This window comes from Tamandua tetradactyla, chromosome 1 (genome assembly GCF_023851605.1).
Source record: "Tamandua tetradactyla isolate mTamTet1 chromosome 1, mTamTet1.pri, whole genome shotgun sequence".
NCBI classification, from domain to species: Eukaryota; Metazoa; Chordata; class Mammalia; order Pilosa; family Myrmecophagidae; genus Tamandua; species Tamandua tetradactyla.
The window spans coordinates 85008147-85026213 of NC_135327.1; the positions used below are offsets into that span (position 1 = coordinate 85008147).

At 39.6% G+C, this 18067-nt stretch overlaps 1 protein-coding gene across 12 annotated transcripts in view; it reads left to right on the top strand.

Moving 5' to 3' along the window:
- Nucleotides 1-18067, top strand: part of ELMO1 (engulfment and cell motility 1) — a 577880-nt gene that overhangs the window by 287862 nt on the left and 271951 nt on the right. For all 12 annotated transcript variants that reach the window (XM_077119672.1, XM_077119654.1, XM_077119621.1 and 9 more), the window contains one exon: nucleotides 11576-11684. In XM_077119672.1, coding sequence (XP_076975787.1) covers nucleotides 11576-11684 — 109 coding nt within the window. The remainder of the gene's footprint in view (nucleotides 1-11575; nucleotides 11685-18067) is intronic.

An 18067-nucleotide genomic window follows, 5' to 3' on the forward strand; every position in this document is an offset into this window, starting at 1 on the left:
GAGGTGGGGCTCATTGCCCAAGGTACACTTTTGAGCTTCTTGTTTTCCATTTCTCCCTCTCCACCTGAGAACATCCTTGAGTTAACTGAGAGGCAGACCAGGGAAGAGGAAAGGAAAACAAGGTGAGTATTAATGGCATGTCTCCAATTGCCAACCAGTGAGGGAGAAGGGAATCCTATTGGGAAATTATCACCTAGGAAACATGAGTGGGCTTCTCTTTCAATGAGCCAACATGGGATTCCAAGGAGCAAAGGCCCCTTTTCTGATTGTGTATCCCATCTCACACCCCACCCACCACAGATTACTAGGGTCTTGTTTTATGGGTTAGAAGGTGTGAGGAATGAAGCTGACATGGGGGAATAGTGGAAGGGCACATTTCTTGGCAGTCATAGTTGGCTCCCTGTCATCTCATCTACATTTTCCCTGCTGGTTCTCACTCACAGCATTTACAGGAAGCATTTATAGCAAATACTTGCCAAGTGTTTTCCATAAACATACAACTTAGGACATTTTTCACACATTCCAACGCTTTGTAAATGTTTATTTTCAAAATGCACAAAGAAGGTAAGTGTGCAGTTTCCCCAAATAAGCTATTGAAATGTGGGCTTAAGCCCAGTGCAAATTTGCTTCTGTGTTTGTCTTTCAGTGTGACCACATCTTCCCTGGGGGCACTCTAGGCACATGCAGTAGATGCACAGAGGTTCTGTGGGAGTTTCCCTCTACAGCTAAGATTTGCTGTGTGGATGTGTACCCAGATTACAGAGTAACCTCTGGGTCCTGACCGCCTCATGATAAACAGTGAAGCCAGACATATAAGCCATTGTGTCTCCTAAAAGCCACAGGTGAAAGATACATGACTTAAGATACATGTAAATTTATAGAAATAGATAATTATGGAATTTTTCGTGCTATAACAAGGCAAAATGGCATTCCTTACAAAGGACAAAGGTGCTTTTTAAACCCTTCTTGGTCACTACCAACCCAATCAGAGCCCAGAGGTTTTGTTTCTGTGACTTTCCGTTCATTTGCCCAGTATCTAATTAATTAGTGGTTTATCTGTAGATGACTAAGGCATGGTTCCACACCTGAGGTTCCCTGCCCCCAGGGGAGGTGTGACACATATATACTTCACCACAATTTTGGGCAGAAAACTGTAGACATTTGGATTGGGTCTGAAGGGGGTGAGGGAATGTACATGTTGAGGGGAGTGTGGAGGAAGGAGTTCAGGAAGAAATTTCTGTCTGAGGAAACCACATCCCCTATGGGGAAACTGTCCAGAGGAAAAAAATCTCTTCTTTAGCAGAAGTTACCAAGCTTTGGGATTCTTAGACCGAATAAGAAGTAATTAGATGAATTCCACTTAATAAACTAGACTTAATAGAGGAAAGATTTTCCTTTCACCTCCCTTTAACTTCCAGTAAAGCAACTCATCACCTAATTTCTTAATAAGGTTTCAATAAATGATTTTCCCGTTGTAGCTAATTTAGCATGCATGTAATAAGAAAATATTTTCCATTTGAAAAATATTTCTAGACAGAGATTTATTGTTTGTTCAGATGAGGACAATGGGAAATTGTTCTCTGTCTCCTCATGTTTCCATCTTCTCGAATCCACAGTGAAAAATCTCTGAGCTAAGTGAGAGAAGGTATGATCTGACTTACAGGAATCCGTTTTACCGCTTGCTCGCCTGGAATGTGTTTGTTTAGTAAAGTGAGTTATATTCAAATATATTTCAGGCACTATTTGTGGAGAGTAACTTAGCTCTAAGACAGCAATAACTGGTACGACAGCAGTGACAATTTCTCAGTAAGAAATCAGGCTTGACAAATGCCAAGCCTAATTTTTCATCCAACAGTGACTGTCAGACAAAGCCAAACATCTTGGTGTCTTTGCATTCCTGTGAAGGAGATGGAAGGCATTTGTATTCAGTAATGTGATGTTGAGTGAGTCAAAATTCTGCCCTGAGATCTTGTGATTTATTGCTAAGATTGCCCAAGATGCAATGGGGCTTTTTTGCCTTCATTCAGCATCATTTTCCCGGTTGTAATTAATCTTTATTACATTCCATAGTTCACCTCTGGGTTGGAATTTAAAAAGATGTCAGCAGAGGGTCTGGAATAGGTTTCTTTTCTGTCTAGACTGAACTCGAGGCTCACCCTCTGCATGAAGCTTCCTCTGCCTGCCCTTTCCATCTCTGACACCTTCATTATTGCATTCATGTTGTTTGGTGTGTTTTCTTTCCAAAAGTAGTTTTTTTTAATTTTAAAAATTAGGCTTCCTTGTAAAAAATGCAAACCTTATAGAGGTACGTATCAAGTAAAAATCTCTCCACCCTACAAATTCTATCTCCTGTGTCTTCCAAATAAATTCCAAGCCATGATACGGTATTTTGATCATGTATGTATTTTTGGCATCTATCAGATTGCTTAATAATAATTCATGTTTAAGAAATATTTATTGAATGAACGAAGGAATCAAAGAGTGATATATTATCGAGATATGGGGATTGGGGCTAGATTCAGAAGATGGATTTAGGAAAGAGTGGTACATTGGTATTTTCAAAGTGTGGCCCTTGGATTTACAGAATCAGCATCTCTTGGGAGCTTGATAGAAATTCAGGACCTCAGATCCTGCCGCATACCTACTGAATTAAAATCTGCATTTTAAGGAAAGCCCAGGTTATCTGTCAGCTCTTGAAAGTCTGAAAGGACCTGAGAGACTATATATCTGCTAAGTTATAACAAATGGGAGCTTTCCAAATGAGACGCCAGGAAACATGCAATTTACATTTAATCCATATGGAGTGGAGAACATTATCTTACCACAGGGCTTTGCAAGGCCTACCCTCAAAGACTCAGCCTGGCTAACTTGAAGTCCTGTAGACCTGCGATCCTGAGCTATCCGAAACCACTTCTGACCCAACATTTGTAGTATCCCAATCTAGACTGTCCTAAGCCCAGGCTGGGAAATAAAAAAAATTCCGTAACCACAAACTACCGTGTAGTGGTTATGAACCTTGTGTGTGGATTCAGGATGTCTGGATTCATCATATTTTAACTGCCAGACAGTAGGCAAGTTACGTAAGCTCTCCAAGGCTTGATTTCCTCTTCTATAAAATGTAGTCCTCCTTTGATAGCTCTTGAGAAGTAAGTGAGGTAAGCACTTGAGAGTTTGCTCATGGTCATTAGTCAATATGCTGTAACTCTTATTATTGATATTCTTTGTTAGTCACAGATAAAACAAACCCAGAATAACCAGATTTCTTTCTTCTTACAGCTATTCTATCACTTTGCATGTCTTTCAAAACAAGTGGTTTACTAGTGGTAGAAACTGGGAGTATCGCCATAGGATAACTTTAAATCAGTGGTTCTCAAAAATGTGCTCCCTGAACTAGCAGCATCTTTGTTACCTGGGAACTTGTTAGAAATGCACATTCTTAGGCCCACCTGAGAACTGCTGAGTCATAACTCTGGGGGTCAGGGCAGCAGCGATGTGTGTTTTAATAAGCCCTCCAGAGACTCCTAATGCAAGCACGAGTTTGAGCACCATTGCTTTCAATAAAAAAAAGACGTTTTCAAACCTGTAGTGGTGCCTGCGGGTGCCATCCTCACGTGTTCGGCATCCTGGGCCCACTAGCACATGTACTGACAGAAGAGGGCCTGTCTTCCACCTGCTTTCCTCGATGCAAACGTCAGCTGGGGAACCACCCTTGCTGCCCTGTGGTCTTTGGAATAGTCCAGAGGTGTCAGGGTCACTGTGCAGGTGCAGACACAAGTCACTGCAGCTGCTGCTTCATCCTTCTGCTTCTCTTTGTGCTCCCTCAAGGCAACCTAGTACCCAAAGGGAAGACTTTTTTCAGCAGAGTCCTGTGAATGTGCTTGCTAACATGTATTTCACAGATCCTACTTTTGTTCACTGTGTCAAAGTGCAGGGAGTGTTTCTTTTTGGTTGATTAATGTTCAATTCGAGGTCTATTATGAACCTCCAGGCTTTAATTACTACACCATTACCCAGTCAATTCCTTGCCATTTTATATTTATGGCCTTTATTATACCTCTGTATGTGCAATTGCCTAATTTTATTCTGGAAGGATTTCACCTCATTAGTTGGGTTTTACACCATTCCTTTCACTTGTCTAGATTGTTATTTATATCGGCTCCCTGTGTGCATTTTCTCCTTTGTTTTTTCACCCATCTGACCCCTTCTACACTTTTTTTCTCTTTTCCTGGGATACATTGTTCTTTTGCCCTTGGAAACAACTGTTTAAGTTTTTGCATACTCTGCTCTGGGTTTTCTTTTCCCTGGTGATTTGTTAGGTTCACACTTTTTCCTTGAAAGTTTCCATCCTGCTGAAAACCACTTCAGCAGGTTGGCTTGGCCTGCTTGACGCTGTCCAGATGCTCTTAAGGGCTGTTTCATTAACTCTGGACATGCCATGGACCACTGCTTCTCTCTAAATGGTCAGTTATGATCAGGGAATGTGAGAGTGTGGTGCTTCTTTTTTTTTTTTTTTTTTTTTTTTTAACAGTGTGCTGCTTAAAGTAATTTTTTTTAATCGTGAGATAGATATACAAAAAAGCAATACGTTTCCAAGTACGTTTTAAGAAGTAGTTATAGAGCAGATTTTAAAGTTTGATTTGGGTTTACAGTTCCATGATTTTTCATTTTTTCTTCTAATTGCTCTAACACACTGAAGACTAACAAAAATATCAATGTATTGATTCAGCAATCATACTCATTTGCTAAATCCTATCTTCTCTGTTGTACTCCTTCTTCTCTTTAAATAACATATATACATAAAGCAATAAATTTCAAAGTATATCGCAAAATTAGTTGTAGAACAGATTTCAGAGTTTGGTTTGGGTTACAGTTCCACAATTTTAAAGTAATTTTTAACTGTTTTTTTCATCTCTGACATTCCATCCTTCAGTTCCTCCATTGACTCAGAAAATCTTTGGGTTTGGTTTACTTGTTTGTTATTTTCTTCAGTTCTCCCCCAACCTACTGAATCACACTCCAGGATGGCTGCCTAGCAATCTGTGTTTACTAAACCCTCAAAGTGATTCTCATGCTCACTGAAGTTAGAAGAACCTCCATTCAAGGAAATGCTACAAAAGAATCTCAGGAAAGCCATCTAAGTCAGAAATAATATTTATTCTACCTGAGTTATTACTTGATCAATAAACAGGATGGATAATCTCTGCAGCAATTGTGCTTGGTTTCCTGTTGATTTCTTGTTTGTTTGTTTATTTCAACAGCTTTGCCCTATAGCTGTAAGAATATTTCAGAAAAGGAAATAGTTAAACACCCTGGCGCAAAAGCTCATTTGATCATTATAGCTTTTGTAGCATTGATCATCTTTATCATTGAATGTTTACAGGGTTTCCCACACTAGGAATATCTTTACCTCCATTTTTCCCCTTTAATCTTCACATCCCTTTGTGTATAGGTGTTCCTGCCCCCATTTTTACAAGAGGAAAAACTGTCATTAAGGAATGTGCTCAAGATCACCAGGTAGGTTAGAAGTAGGTTCAGGAAGAGTGTTTTCCACACATCTGTACTCTTCACTGACTTTCCTCATCAAAGATTTACTATTCTATTCTCTCCCTCTCTCCTGTTTCTATAGGAATTGATAAAATGCGGTAGGTAAAGGTGTGTGCTTTGGGGTTGAGTCACCTAAGAACTAGTGCTGGGTTTAGTTCTGTGCCATATGGCCTTGGGGAAATTATGCAATGTTTCTTGGTCTCAGTTTCCCCATGGTAAAGTGGAATGGCAGTAGTACATCTGTCCTGTGTGTTAGTATATGTGCAATAAATGACACAGATCAGTACAAAGCACCCAAAACAAGACCTGGAAGGCAAACACTCTTGATAAATGTGAGCTGCTATTTCTTTCTTTGCCCCCCTGCTTCCTTTTTAAAAGCTATTCTCCTTTAAGTTTATTTACTTTGGGACCTAACTACCCTTATTGTAAAATGGGAGAGTTCACTCAGGTAGACTGGCAATCTTCTATTTTAAACTTCCTATGATTTTGTTTTCTTGCCCCACTTGGCATACTTTCTATAATTTTAATGTTCCTCTTTCTCTGACCATTTAAAATAATCATAGTAGGGCTTGACATGTTGATTTAATTTGATGGACTTGCCTCAAATTTGTGATCACAATTAACCTCTTGTGTAGCCCCCTGAGGCAGCCTAGTACTCCCACTACAGCTTTTTCTCTGGCTTTCCTGGGAGCAGTCACATCACTTATACCAAAGGTGATCGTAAGAAAAGGGACACCTTTGTGGCTCCCAAGTCTCTGTAAAAGGAAACAGTATTGGGCTTGCTCTTTGACCTTGGAAGAGGCCTGCCCTCGGTGACGTGATCCAAGAGCAGAGACTTTATTCTGGGGTGTTCCGTGATGTGTCCCTAAGGTGAAACTGCCCCTATGTTGGAGTGTGGGAGGCCTCAGTGACACTAATAAGGTTTTTTGTTTATTTGTCGGTTTAACATAGGAGAGGACTGGCATTTCCCTTCAGAGAGCCAGGTGACAGGTTTTGCAGGGTTTGGGAAGGTGCAATGGCTTGGGGGACAGAGCTTTTTGTGGTCTTTATTGCCATGAAGTGATTGTTCTTCAGGGCCCTTGGCTGGCTCATTCTTTAGGCTTGTACCAATCTATGTCTGGAAAAGAGCCCCACTTGAATGTGAGCCCCTGGGACTTCCTCTCTTACATTTCTGTTGTAGCTAGGTGAGAATACTACTTTATCTATGTGTCTCTCCTGCTGAGTCAACTGGCAGCCTCTGGCATGCTTTCATAAGCCATTGGACAACCAGTCTCATTGCAGCTATGATTTTGGTTTAGTTGTTGATAAAAGCGTTGAATGAAATGAAGCCCAAAGGTCACACAGGAATAGGGAGAGGGAAGGAAATGTAGCAGTGACATCCTCCAGCCTTGTGAAGTTTGTTTTAGGTGCTCTGTCTTACCGATGTAAGAATTTGAGATTTTGCCACGCAAAGGAAGACTCCAAGAGACGTTCTCTCATGCAACACGCAAGGGGTTTATTTTCCACACATGCGTGGGGCTCACTGAACACGCAGGAACAGAGAGCCCCCAGCCTGAATTTGTAAAAGTTTTTAAAAGGGGTAAGATGAGAGGGGTGGGGGTCGAGCATGGGTCACAGGTGCTGTTTTGCAAAAAGCAGATAAGAGCAGTTTTACAACAAGCACTTTTAACAGTTTCACAGTGAGCATTTCTTGAGCATGAGTCATGGGAGTGGCTATTGCAGATAGCCGCAGTTTTACAACAAGTAATTTAGGCGCAAGGAGTCAAGGGGGGGGGGGGGGGCGAGAAACAGATAACCGCCCTGGGGAAGTCTCGGATTGTTTACTTTCAACCTGATGGGGCCCATAATTCTTTTCTTTATAATTCTTAACTCACACCAAATGCATATCCATGAATATAAAATGACACAAATGCTTTTGCTGGATATTTCAGAAGCTAAAATATATGTAGCAGGAAAAATTAGCTACTGTTAAGCTTTATAAAATCCCTTTTTACAATGTGACGTAACGTGTGCAACAGTTGTTTGCAGTAGGTTTTATAAACCTCCTCGCCATCTCACAGATGAGTAACTTGTGCAGTCTTATACTAGTTATTGGCAGCCTTGGCCAGGGTCTCTACAATATCAATGCTTCCTACAACAGCTTTGGGACAGAAAAGGACAATCTTTCCTCTTTGGAAAGAGCCCAGGATGTTCCTCATGTCCTTTGAGAAGATCAGTGTACTTCAAGGTTAGAGTGAAGCAACGTGACAAAGGTACAGAGTAGAAGAGAAGCCTCCATAGATGAGAGGTGATGGGAGAAGCCTCAAGCCTCCCCCCAGGCCTGGGCTGCGGGAAATGCAGAATGGATTGGATGAATAGCAGGTGGGGGAGGGCTTCTCCCGAAAGTGGAGGAAGATGTCATGGTGTCCAAGGACAACCCTGAGGCTGAGGACCAGGTGGCCCTGGGAGTTGGAGAAGGAGCAGGAGGTAAATGAGATGAGAGAGAATCTTGTATTCCAGGAGGGGCCAGATTTGAGAGATGTACTTCAGGGAGGTAGAGGAAATAGAATGGTGAGGAGGGAATGAAGAAGTAAGATAGAACTTGGTTATTTCCAAATGAAACTTTTCAGAATGTCTCAGATGGGTATGGTCATCAGCAGAATGTTGAAGTTAAACATCGATATATCAGTTTACTAATATATTTTTTTAAAGCAATTGTCCAGGTTAACATTTATTTTGTACTGTAATAACATCTGATTAGTAACATTTATAGTCATAATCTTTTCTAAAATATTTCTCTGAGAATGTTGTCCTACCTTAAAACATACATAAGTAACTTTAAATATTGGTTTCTGTTTTGTTGAACGAAATCCATCAAGAAGGAGGGTTTATTTTTCTTTAGATAGATAAATAGGTTAAGTTAGATGGGGCATTAAATAATAAATTGAAGGGCTTCTCTAAGTTTATTTACATATTGATTACTTAAATTACTATTTAATTTAGTGCCTGCTAATAAACTCTGCCTTGGAAATGTTTCCAGAACATTTATTGGCTGCAGTAATTCTACCTACAGTGTATGCAGATCACATCTTCATTAAATATTGATGTGCTCATGAAATGTTAACAGAATGTTAATGTGAAATGCAAGGAGATATGCTCCCTGGGAGCTGGGAGCTGGCAAAAAACTACCTGTCTTGTTTCCTGTCTTGTCTTTTTTCTGGCTCCATTTTTTCCATTTGGTTTCTCATCACCAGGAAATTCAGATTTATTCCATGATACAGTTGTCTCAGATAGAAAATTCTTAAAAGAGCATTGAAGTTGCTCTAGTTGATGAGAATTTAGTTGTTCTCCTCTCCTGGTTTTCTGATCTAGTTGCCTGTTAGAACCAGAAAAGGTTCCCTTGAAAGGAAGAGGGTGATTCATTCCTAGAGTCTAATGTTCCAGTAAGTTGCAGAGAAGAGGCAGTAAGAAGGCAATGGGCCTTTCAGGAACTCCCAGCAATGGCCTTAAACTGTCTGGCAGGAGAGAGGGTTTCTTAGGAATTCATGTTTAGCTTTCTCAAAGAAGAAAACAACCAACCCAGAAAAATTCTCCCCAAAGAGACCATAAGGAAGAATTTTTGTTGAAACTCTGAAGGACAATGAAAGCTATGATCATTATAAGTTTCAGTGCGTAATTACTTATGTGTGTATATGTTGCAAATGGTTGAAAATTCTACAAAAGGGGATGGAGGACTCAGATTTCTTGGATGATCGTAATGAAGATAAAATGATAAGGATGAAACATGTGAAAACTGCCTGTGATTCCATCAAGTGGAGAAGGAGATTGACTATGCAAACTATTTATATTCTGATTATAGCTAGGTTTAACATAATGCTGGAAGGAACCTTCCCCAATGGAAACAGCTGATTTGCTATTAGGATAGAGCAGTATACGTTCAAAGGTGTTTGTGTCTTTTATTTTTATGGTGTATCTGCAGAAAACACTAAGAACACATTTTTATTAAAATCCTGTCCCTTTGTTTAAACATCTTGCCTATATTGAACTGCCCTTATGTTACTTTACTGCTTAGACCCTCTCTCTATTGTTAATTAATTAATATATTATTTTGGAAAATTCAAAAATTTGCTGTTTCCTTATTCCCTTTTTTCTTCTCTGCTTCCAAATAGCTTTCCCTTTATATCTTTCCTGAAAGTCTGCTGTTCTTTGCCCACTTCATTCCTTGCCTGCCTCTGTCTTCCCTTATTTGATCACTTACCAGGTACTAAGAACTCCCTGTTTAGGACTCTGCCTGAGTTTCCATCATCTCTGCAACCAAAGCTGAACAAGCTGCCTAGCTGAACTCTTTCTGCATTTTCTGTTGTAGCCCCTACTATCCAGTCTCTAAACTCACAGATCTTTCAAAATTAATCTGCCATGTCCTTCATCTGCTTCACCCTGCTGGTTAACCTCTCAGGGTCTTGGAATCCCAAAGTCCCTAGCACTCTGCCCACCTCTGCTCTGGCCTGGCCCCCTTCAGGCTCCTGGAATCCCAGGTCCTGCCCTGCACACCTCCAGGTCCTTTGCCACATTGTAGACCAATAGTTGCCTGAAATTCACCCTCCTCAGGGGCTTAGACCTTGGTCTCACTGCCTTTCACCCTAGACTTTGTCATGGCATGCCCTTTCTCATCCTTTAGTTCTCGGTTCTTAGAGAACTAACCTTCCTTAACCACAGGATTGTCTCAACTGTACTCCCCTAGACTTTTCTCCTTATTTTTTGTCATTCAACAACTTAATTTTTTTTTCACAGCACTTATCATAAACTGTGACCATTTCTTGTGTTTTTATCGTGTCCTCTTATTAGAAGCACATCTCCATGAGGTCAGGTGCCTTGTCTGTCTTGTTCCCCAGTGTACCTCCAGAGCCTTGCCTTCTTCCTGGTATATGATAGGTGCTTAATAAATATTGGTGATGAAATGAATGAAACACAATCCCTGCCCCTGTGGCGTTCATAGTCTAGGGGGGAAACAGCAATAAGTCACAACAGCACAGCACTGATGGAGAGGCTACTGAAAGACATATTCACAGTGCTCTGGGTTGTTGAGGAGGTAGTGGATAACTCTGACCGGAGAAGTCAGAAACAGCTTCTGAGATGGATAAACTGCTTCTTGTACAAGGCAGGCAGCCTCCTCGGGTTCAAGACTTCCCTTTGTTGACAAATGAATTTTAATTTGGATAACTTTAAAAATGTGTTATTGCTGTTTGCTTCTGTGTGGAATATAGCTCCCTTAGTTGTAGGTGAAAGGAACATCTCAGACTAGCTTGAGGACAGAAGGGAATTTGTTAGACAGACAAAAGGATTTCCAAAGAAAGGGTTGAATGACCAAGCCACAAGGACAAGGAAATAGGTGTGGTTCAGTGACCCCAGCGCTCCCAGGGTGCTCACCGTCTCTTCTGTTCTCCTTGGCCTGTTGGCCCTATTTGCTTTGTTTGTAGCCCAATGTCCAAGCTGTTCTTGAACCCCCAGCTCACAGGCACCTACAGCACAGCTGGGCTGGTTTTCCCACTGGATATTATAAGGAAGGCTCTGACTTGTCCAGTTTGTATCATTTGCTTTCCTGGTGTGAGCCGGTCAGCTAACAGCGGGGGCGAGATCTTCTCAGAACAGAGGAACTTCTGCAGGAAATGCAGGAGCAGAAGCGCAGGAGAAGAGAGGTGCTACTCCCAAGGGAGGAAAGACAACTGGGCCGGACGGTTTTGTCATCTAAGTGAGGCGTCTTTATTTAACTGTTTTGAAAACACTCCATAGGAAAGCTCTCTGAAAATGGAAACACACCAGCAAAATAGCCTCTTATAGAGTTAAAAAAAAAGGTGTTGCTGATATAGAAAACAGGAGGATTTTAGGGTCCCATGTACTTTGAGTATATATTTTTGGTGTTACTTTTATCTTTGACCCGGAGAGCCTAAATATGGGCACCAGGGGAAGATTTCTGTGTTACAGTTGGGCCAAAATTCTTGACATTTTGAGCAACCTGAACTCCCTTTCTGACCTGTCCCCTTTCCCGCTGCAGATTGTGCTTGAGAACAGCAGCCGAGAAGACAAACATGAGTGCCCCTTCGGCCGTAGCAGTATAGAGCTGACCAAGATGCTGTGCGAGATCTTGAAAGTGGGCGAGCTGCGTGAGTACACTTGTTTCCCACATGGATGTGATGTGCTGTGGAAGCCCAGCTTCCAGGGTTGTGCCTCTAACTACACAAAGAGACGAAGTGCTGACAGCGTGGCATAGCCGTCACAAGTGGGTTGAACAGTCTTTGGTTTGGGTTTCCAGTGCATGCTTTTCTGCTTGGCTGCTCTGGAATAAACATTCTTATAATCAATGGGGAGGGTCACGGTGACTTAGCAGGCAGAGTTCTCTCCTGCCATGTCAGAGACCCGGGTTCGAGTTCCATTGCCTGTCCATGCAAACAAACAAACAACAACAACAACAAAAACTATGGCAATGGAGAAATTTGCAGGTATTGTAGCTACATTTAAATATTATAAAGTAAGTATATATTAAACAGGCTTGTATTTTAATATTCTGTTTAGGGATTTCTTTTTTAAAATTCCAGTTTATAACCTACCAGTAGATCATCTTCTTTTCTTTCTTTCACAACAATTTTTCCCTATAAAGAAATATTGAATAACCTTAATGGAATGCTCTTGCTCCTACTGTTTCTGTTGTTTGTAATCCTAACTCTAAGAAGGGTATATTGAAGAAAATGGGTAGCTGATAATGAAAAACGTCTTCAGCAATATGCTTATTGCTTTGTTCCTTAGTTGTATCACGGAATTTAGGACAGGACATACAGAAAAAGAAGAGCATGATCATTTTCTTGCCTTTTCCTCTTTTGCATAATTTGGCTTTAACCTGTTAAAATGAGTCTGATTCATCCAGTCTCTAATATTAAGTCAATGCAGAACTTGCTTAAAGTGGCTAACTTCCAGTCTCTCCAATATCTGTAGAAAAGGAACACATATAAATCTTCCCTTGTAGGCTTAATAATATGAGCACCACAGAAGACCTCTTATACCAGAAAAGTATTGGGGTGCTTGGTATTATTGTGAAAGCATAAATATTCTGTCATATGCCTGAGAGTTTAAAATAATGGTCTGAAATGATTAATGGGAAGAAATGCCATGATTAAATTGGAAAGGGGTTTATATTTTATTTATAGTGTAGATGTGACTGCAGGTGCTACTGAGACAAACTAGAAAATGTTTAATTTATTATGGAAATAATGACGAATTTGAGGCTGTTGACCAAGCATGGCAGATCTCATCATCTCACCATGGGGACAGGGGGATGGGAACTGGGGTGGGAGAAGGAAAAGAAGCTGAAGCCGCCAGGAGCTTCCACGTCAGCCAACGCAACAAGCTGGGTTTCATAACAGGGCCTTTTTTCCCTGGTTGTTATAAACCATTATATTTATTTTTTAAAATATGCTTGCTGTCTGTTCTAAAGCATAGTTTTCCCAATGCCTTGCTAATTTTAAGTTTCAAAGTTTTAGCTGTTGCTCACCATTACCCACAAAGACCTTTCTGGACATTTTGCAAGGCTTACAAAAGAATTCTATGTCTCTGAAGTCTACATGCCCAAATGAGTTGTTTTCTGCTTATAAAATATTAAGAGTTGCTACGTTCTGATTGAGTGCTAGACATCAAATGATAAAACACCCTGTGGTAAGAGGAAAATTGCTTTTTAATGGATTGCCTGTTGCCCATTGCAATATTAAATAAGTTACTAATGTTAAAAACAAATCTGAATGTGCCCTTATGTTGACGGAGGTATCTATTTTCTTCTGAAGAAAATTAGTTTCACATGCAAATCCATCTTCCCTTGGTTTGTAGGTGACTTCTATTCTTGATTTCTGAAGTTTGTGGTTCTGAGCACTTCTCAGATTTGTGTTAATAATTAACTTAGAAAACCATGGTCATTTAAGTTCTAAAAGCTGGTGCTGAAACCAAGGAAATAATCAATTAAAAATATCAGTGGTTGAAAAAGGGTTTATATGCGAAAGTGGAAAGATTCGATTTTGCAGACATGATTTGTCTTTTGATTTTAACTTATGGTCTGTTGAGGAAACCCACTCCGAAAACACCAACTATGTTTTGGTGTCTAAAGAAAATATATTAATGTTCAAAATTAAATTACCAATACTAAATAGTTACGTACAGTTTTTTGGTTGCTTTTTTTTTTTTGGAACATTATTGTTTGTATGCTTCCTAATTATTGATGTTGTAGGAGGCAAATGTTATCTCTAATAGTGTCGTCTAAAATAATGTCTATTCATATTCTCGGAGCACTTTATCAAGGCTATTTAATTGAGACCTGTGACACCCCCAGGAGTGAATCAAGATCAATACCATTCATATTTATTAGTGAAAGAAAACCTTTCATTTCCTGCACATTGCCCAGGGTCCCTGAGCCCAGACTTGTATTCAGGATGCCCAAGAAAGAACAGGGAAAGAACAGGAAAATGGAGGGGCTGGATTTTGACTTCTGAATGACCCAGCTTTGAATTACAGTGCAACTACTGATTGGCTGCATTTGGCATGTTTCTCCCCTATTCTTATCTTCTGGTTCCTTTTCCATAAAATAAAGGTAATCCCTGCTGCACGCACTTAAGTGACAGTTGGAATCAGCATCTTGAATGTTCCTGGGTCTTCTCATTTCTACATGTTGACTAAAATAATTTTTTGGAATCCACTTTCTCCGTGGGGCTTTCTTGAGAGCAAGGTATTGTTTTACCTTCATTTCAATTTTAAAATTCCCAAGGAAGAATACATATAGATGTGGCTTTAGTCATATATCCCTCACATCTGTTTAGGATGTGTTGTACGATTGGCATCTCCAGCTAAAAGAATGAGATTGAGAGAAAGGGAGAAGCAAGTCTTCCAAAAATAAGTATATTTGTGGGGGGTGGAAGGTACAATGCATGGGAAGTACATTTACAAAAGAAAGGAGGCATAGCATAGCTGTAGACCAGTTATTATAGTACTGGTCTCAAAAGCAAATACTAAATTGTTGAGAAATGCAAGGAGAACTTGATTCCTGATCCAACCAGGTTAATTAATTATCTTTTGAATATGTAGCACCTTCCCCAGTAATAGCCTAGTATCACATCTAGCTAAAATATTTATTTTTTTGTCTCTTCCTTCAGTCACTCAGTAACTGTGGGGTTTCTTCTCTGTGTGTCAGTATATGCTAATAACTGAGGACACAGAGTTAAAACACATCCTCAATCCTCAGTCAGCTACTATTCTAACTGGGGAGTCCTTCACATAAAGAAATGATTTATAAAGCATTTTACCACTCGTAACATTACATTCAAGTTATATACATAGCACTTGGAGATAATGATTGGTTCTTTCCATTCAAGAGGAGCAGAAAAAGATTGGGGAAGGGGAAGCATTGGAAGATATTAGAGAGAAGAAGAGATACTTGAATATATGGAATTACAAAAAGAGAAGACTATGGAGGAGGCTGTTATGGGGGAAGCTGATGAAAATTCCAGACAGTGGGAACTACAGGTGAAAAAGCATGGAGTTCTAGGAATTCTAGTTTTATGTGCTAAAAGCGTAGGATTTGAGAGAGCAAGCAAATGGGGGAGATGTTGGCAGTAGATGCAAGGATCAGACTATAAATATTTGCCACCCAGAGGAGTTTGGACTTTAAGTTACCAGCAGCAGAAACCAATAGGACCATTTTCAATAATAACTAGAAATGTTCCAATCATGGGCATAGAATTCCAGAATGGAATCATGTTTTCTGGAAAGGGTAAGAACTTGTGAACATGTTAATGTACAGGGCCAGGCCTTGAGGAGGCAAACTATTGTCCCCTAGCCCCGGCAGTGCTTCAGTTAGGATGCTTTCAGCTGCAAGAGATAGAAATCCTAACTCCAAATAGCATATTCAACAAGACATTTATAGAATGTCACAGGTCTAGAATCTAGTCTTTCCTGTGGTTGGTTAACCCAGTCGTTCAGTGATGTTATCCAGGACCCAGAATCTTTTCATCTGTCTGTCCTGCTATTGTTGGTATGTTAAATTTGTCTTCAGGCTGGTAGTACAATGGCTGCTGTTATCCCGTGGTCCAGAGGAACAGAGACCATTTCTTCCAGAGGGTCTCTTTTAGATGTGGGAGGGATTCCAAAAGCCTTTCAGCAAACTGTCTCTCCTGTCTCATTGACTAGCATACTGGGATGTACCTATGCTCCAGTGAGACTGAGTAGGGCAGTGGGCCCCATTTTAGGTCAGAAAAACCCTTACCTGTCCCTGGACCGAAGATGGAACTGGCCTATCTTGAAGTACATGACTATAGGATGGTAGGTAGTTGAAGAAAATTGAGCTTCCGTTAAGATGTGAAAAATAATTATCTGAGGCCCTTAATTCCATCCCTTTCCTTTTAAAGGTCTTTTCTGCATTTCCTTTTTTGATACAGAAAACTACAACAAATAGAAGTCAGAACACAGCACTCTGTCGTTTTTGTCTATTTTGGGAATTGGGGAAATGCACCAGATTTTTTAATATAACAGTATCAAAGATTGCAGAAAAATGAAAATGGAAGTCTGATTATAATGTATTTTCTTTTTCAGCACTAATATGTCAGGACTCCACTACCTTACTTTCCTCTTAGCAAAATAGATATTTCCACTTCTTCAATTACACTTTCTTGTGTGGGTTATTCTATGGGGTATGTTGAAGGGCAGAGTGGACATACATTTGTGATTGAAATATTTATGTTTCTCTGAAACAATTTTACCATCTTCACCTGTTTGACTATGTATAATTAGGTTAAAATTTAATAACTTTTTCTCTGTGTAAAAGTAAAAGTAAGAAAGAAACCTGCAGCACACACTATGAAAATGTTCACCATTTATTTCCTTTGTCTTGCAGTGGCAATATTTATTATAATACAGCAGTGGTGCTAGTGGAGTATCTTATATAATTCATCACCCAGACACCTCTGATTTAGCAAGTAAAAATAAAACAGATGCGCACTCCAAAGGACAGTTGGAGTGCAGCAGCAATTAAAATAGACACTTAACTCTGGGACATTGGTATTTTTGTACATTGAAGAGTACCATCCATCACTCTCATTCCTAGTCAGAACATTCTAGCTAAAAAAAAAAGCTAAGAAAATCAGCTTTTAACAATTAAACTGCTTGTGGAATTTTTTCCTCCTTAATACAAACTGTACTCATGCCCACTGTAAAGCTGATGACGCTCAGATCTTGAGTATGGCCTGAATTTTTGTATTATATTTTTACTTTCATATTCTACTTCCTCCTGTGGTTTAAAGGGGAAATAAATAAATAAATGGTCAGGACCTGAGCCTGGCTTTAGAGAGTTAAGTTCGCTTTTGACCAAAATTACAATTGTCAAAGGACAGAGTATATAAAAGTTATTTGGGGGTGATTATTTACAGTGATTATAATATTTATAATAATTATTATTATTACAGTTTTTACAATATTATCATTACAAGATAGCAGAGTGTAATGTAACGTCCTTAGATTTGAAGTCCGAAGCCCTGGATAATAGGCATAGCTGAAGTAAGGGCTTTTGTTAAGATGGTTAGCCGTGTTCCTCCTTAGACCCTAACTGGGAAATAAGGAAATCATCATCATCCTCATCATCTTCATCATCATCACCATCATCATCATCATCTGAAAACCCAGTAAGAAAACATAAGCAGCTAAAATGCTTTGTTAACTGTAAAAGGCTGTGTTGGTACAAGGAAATATTATGTATGAAGCACACAGATTTAGAGAAACCAAGACACCCCCCATAGCAAAGTCAATTCTGTCTGTGTATTTAGTGGCTATTTTAAGAATTTGAAGTTCTGCAGTGCTTTTGTTCAGTTTCAGAAAACATTGCTATAGTTATCCTCAAATCACAAGATTTTATGTGGCAGTTTAAAAGGAGACTCTATCATGGCTATCTCAATTATAAATTAATAAAATAATTTATATTTATCATAGACTCTTTTAGAGCTTATTCCTTTTTAAAATTACCTCTAAAAAGATATATGAGTGAAAACAATCGTCATACATTCTTGTTAATAGATTATAGATTGGGAGGCAGTCCTGGTGGATTGGCCCAACCTTATAATGAAAACAGAGAAAGATAGACATGTCTACAGATGCAGATTCCCATTGCCTTCTCTTTCTGCCTTATAGGAATTCTTTCCCTTCAAGTTTCATCTCAAATGTTAGCTTGGGGGGCTGTTCCTCTAACCCTGCTATTGTAGGACATCATACCCTCCCCTGAACCTATGTAGCACTTTATCTGTGCCTCTTTTGTTAAACTTACTATTTATTAAAAATCATTCTTTCTTTTAATCCAAGGACCCCCAAAAATACAATAAACAATTATGAATTGTGTAATACTGTGTAATTATGAATATATACATGGTGCATGTTATAAAAATATTTGTATTTGCTATTGAAGGTCCCTGAATTTGGCCAAAACATTCATTTGTCCCAAGGCAGCAAGAGGAGCTCAGTAACAGAAAAC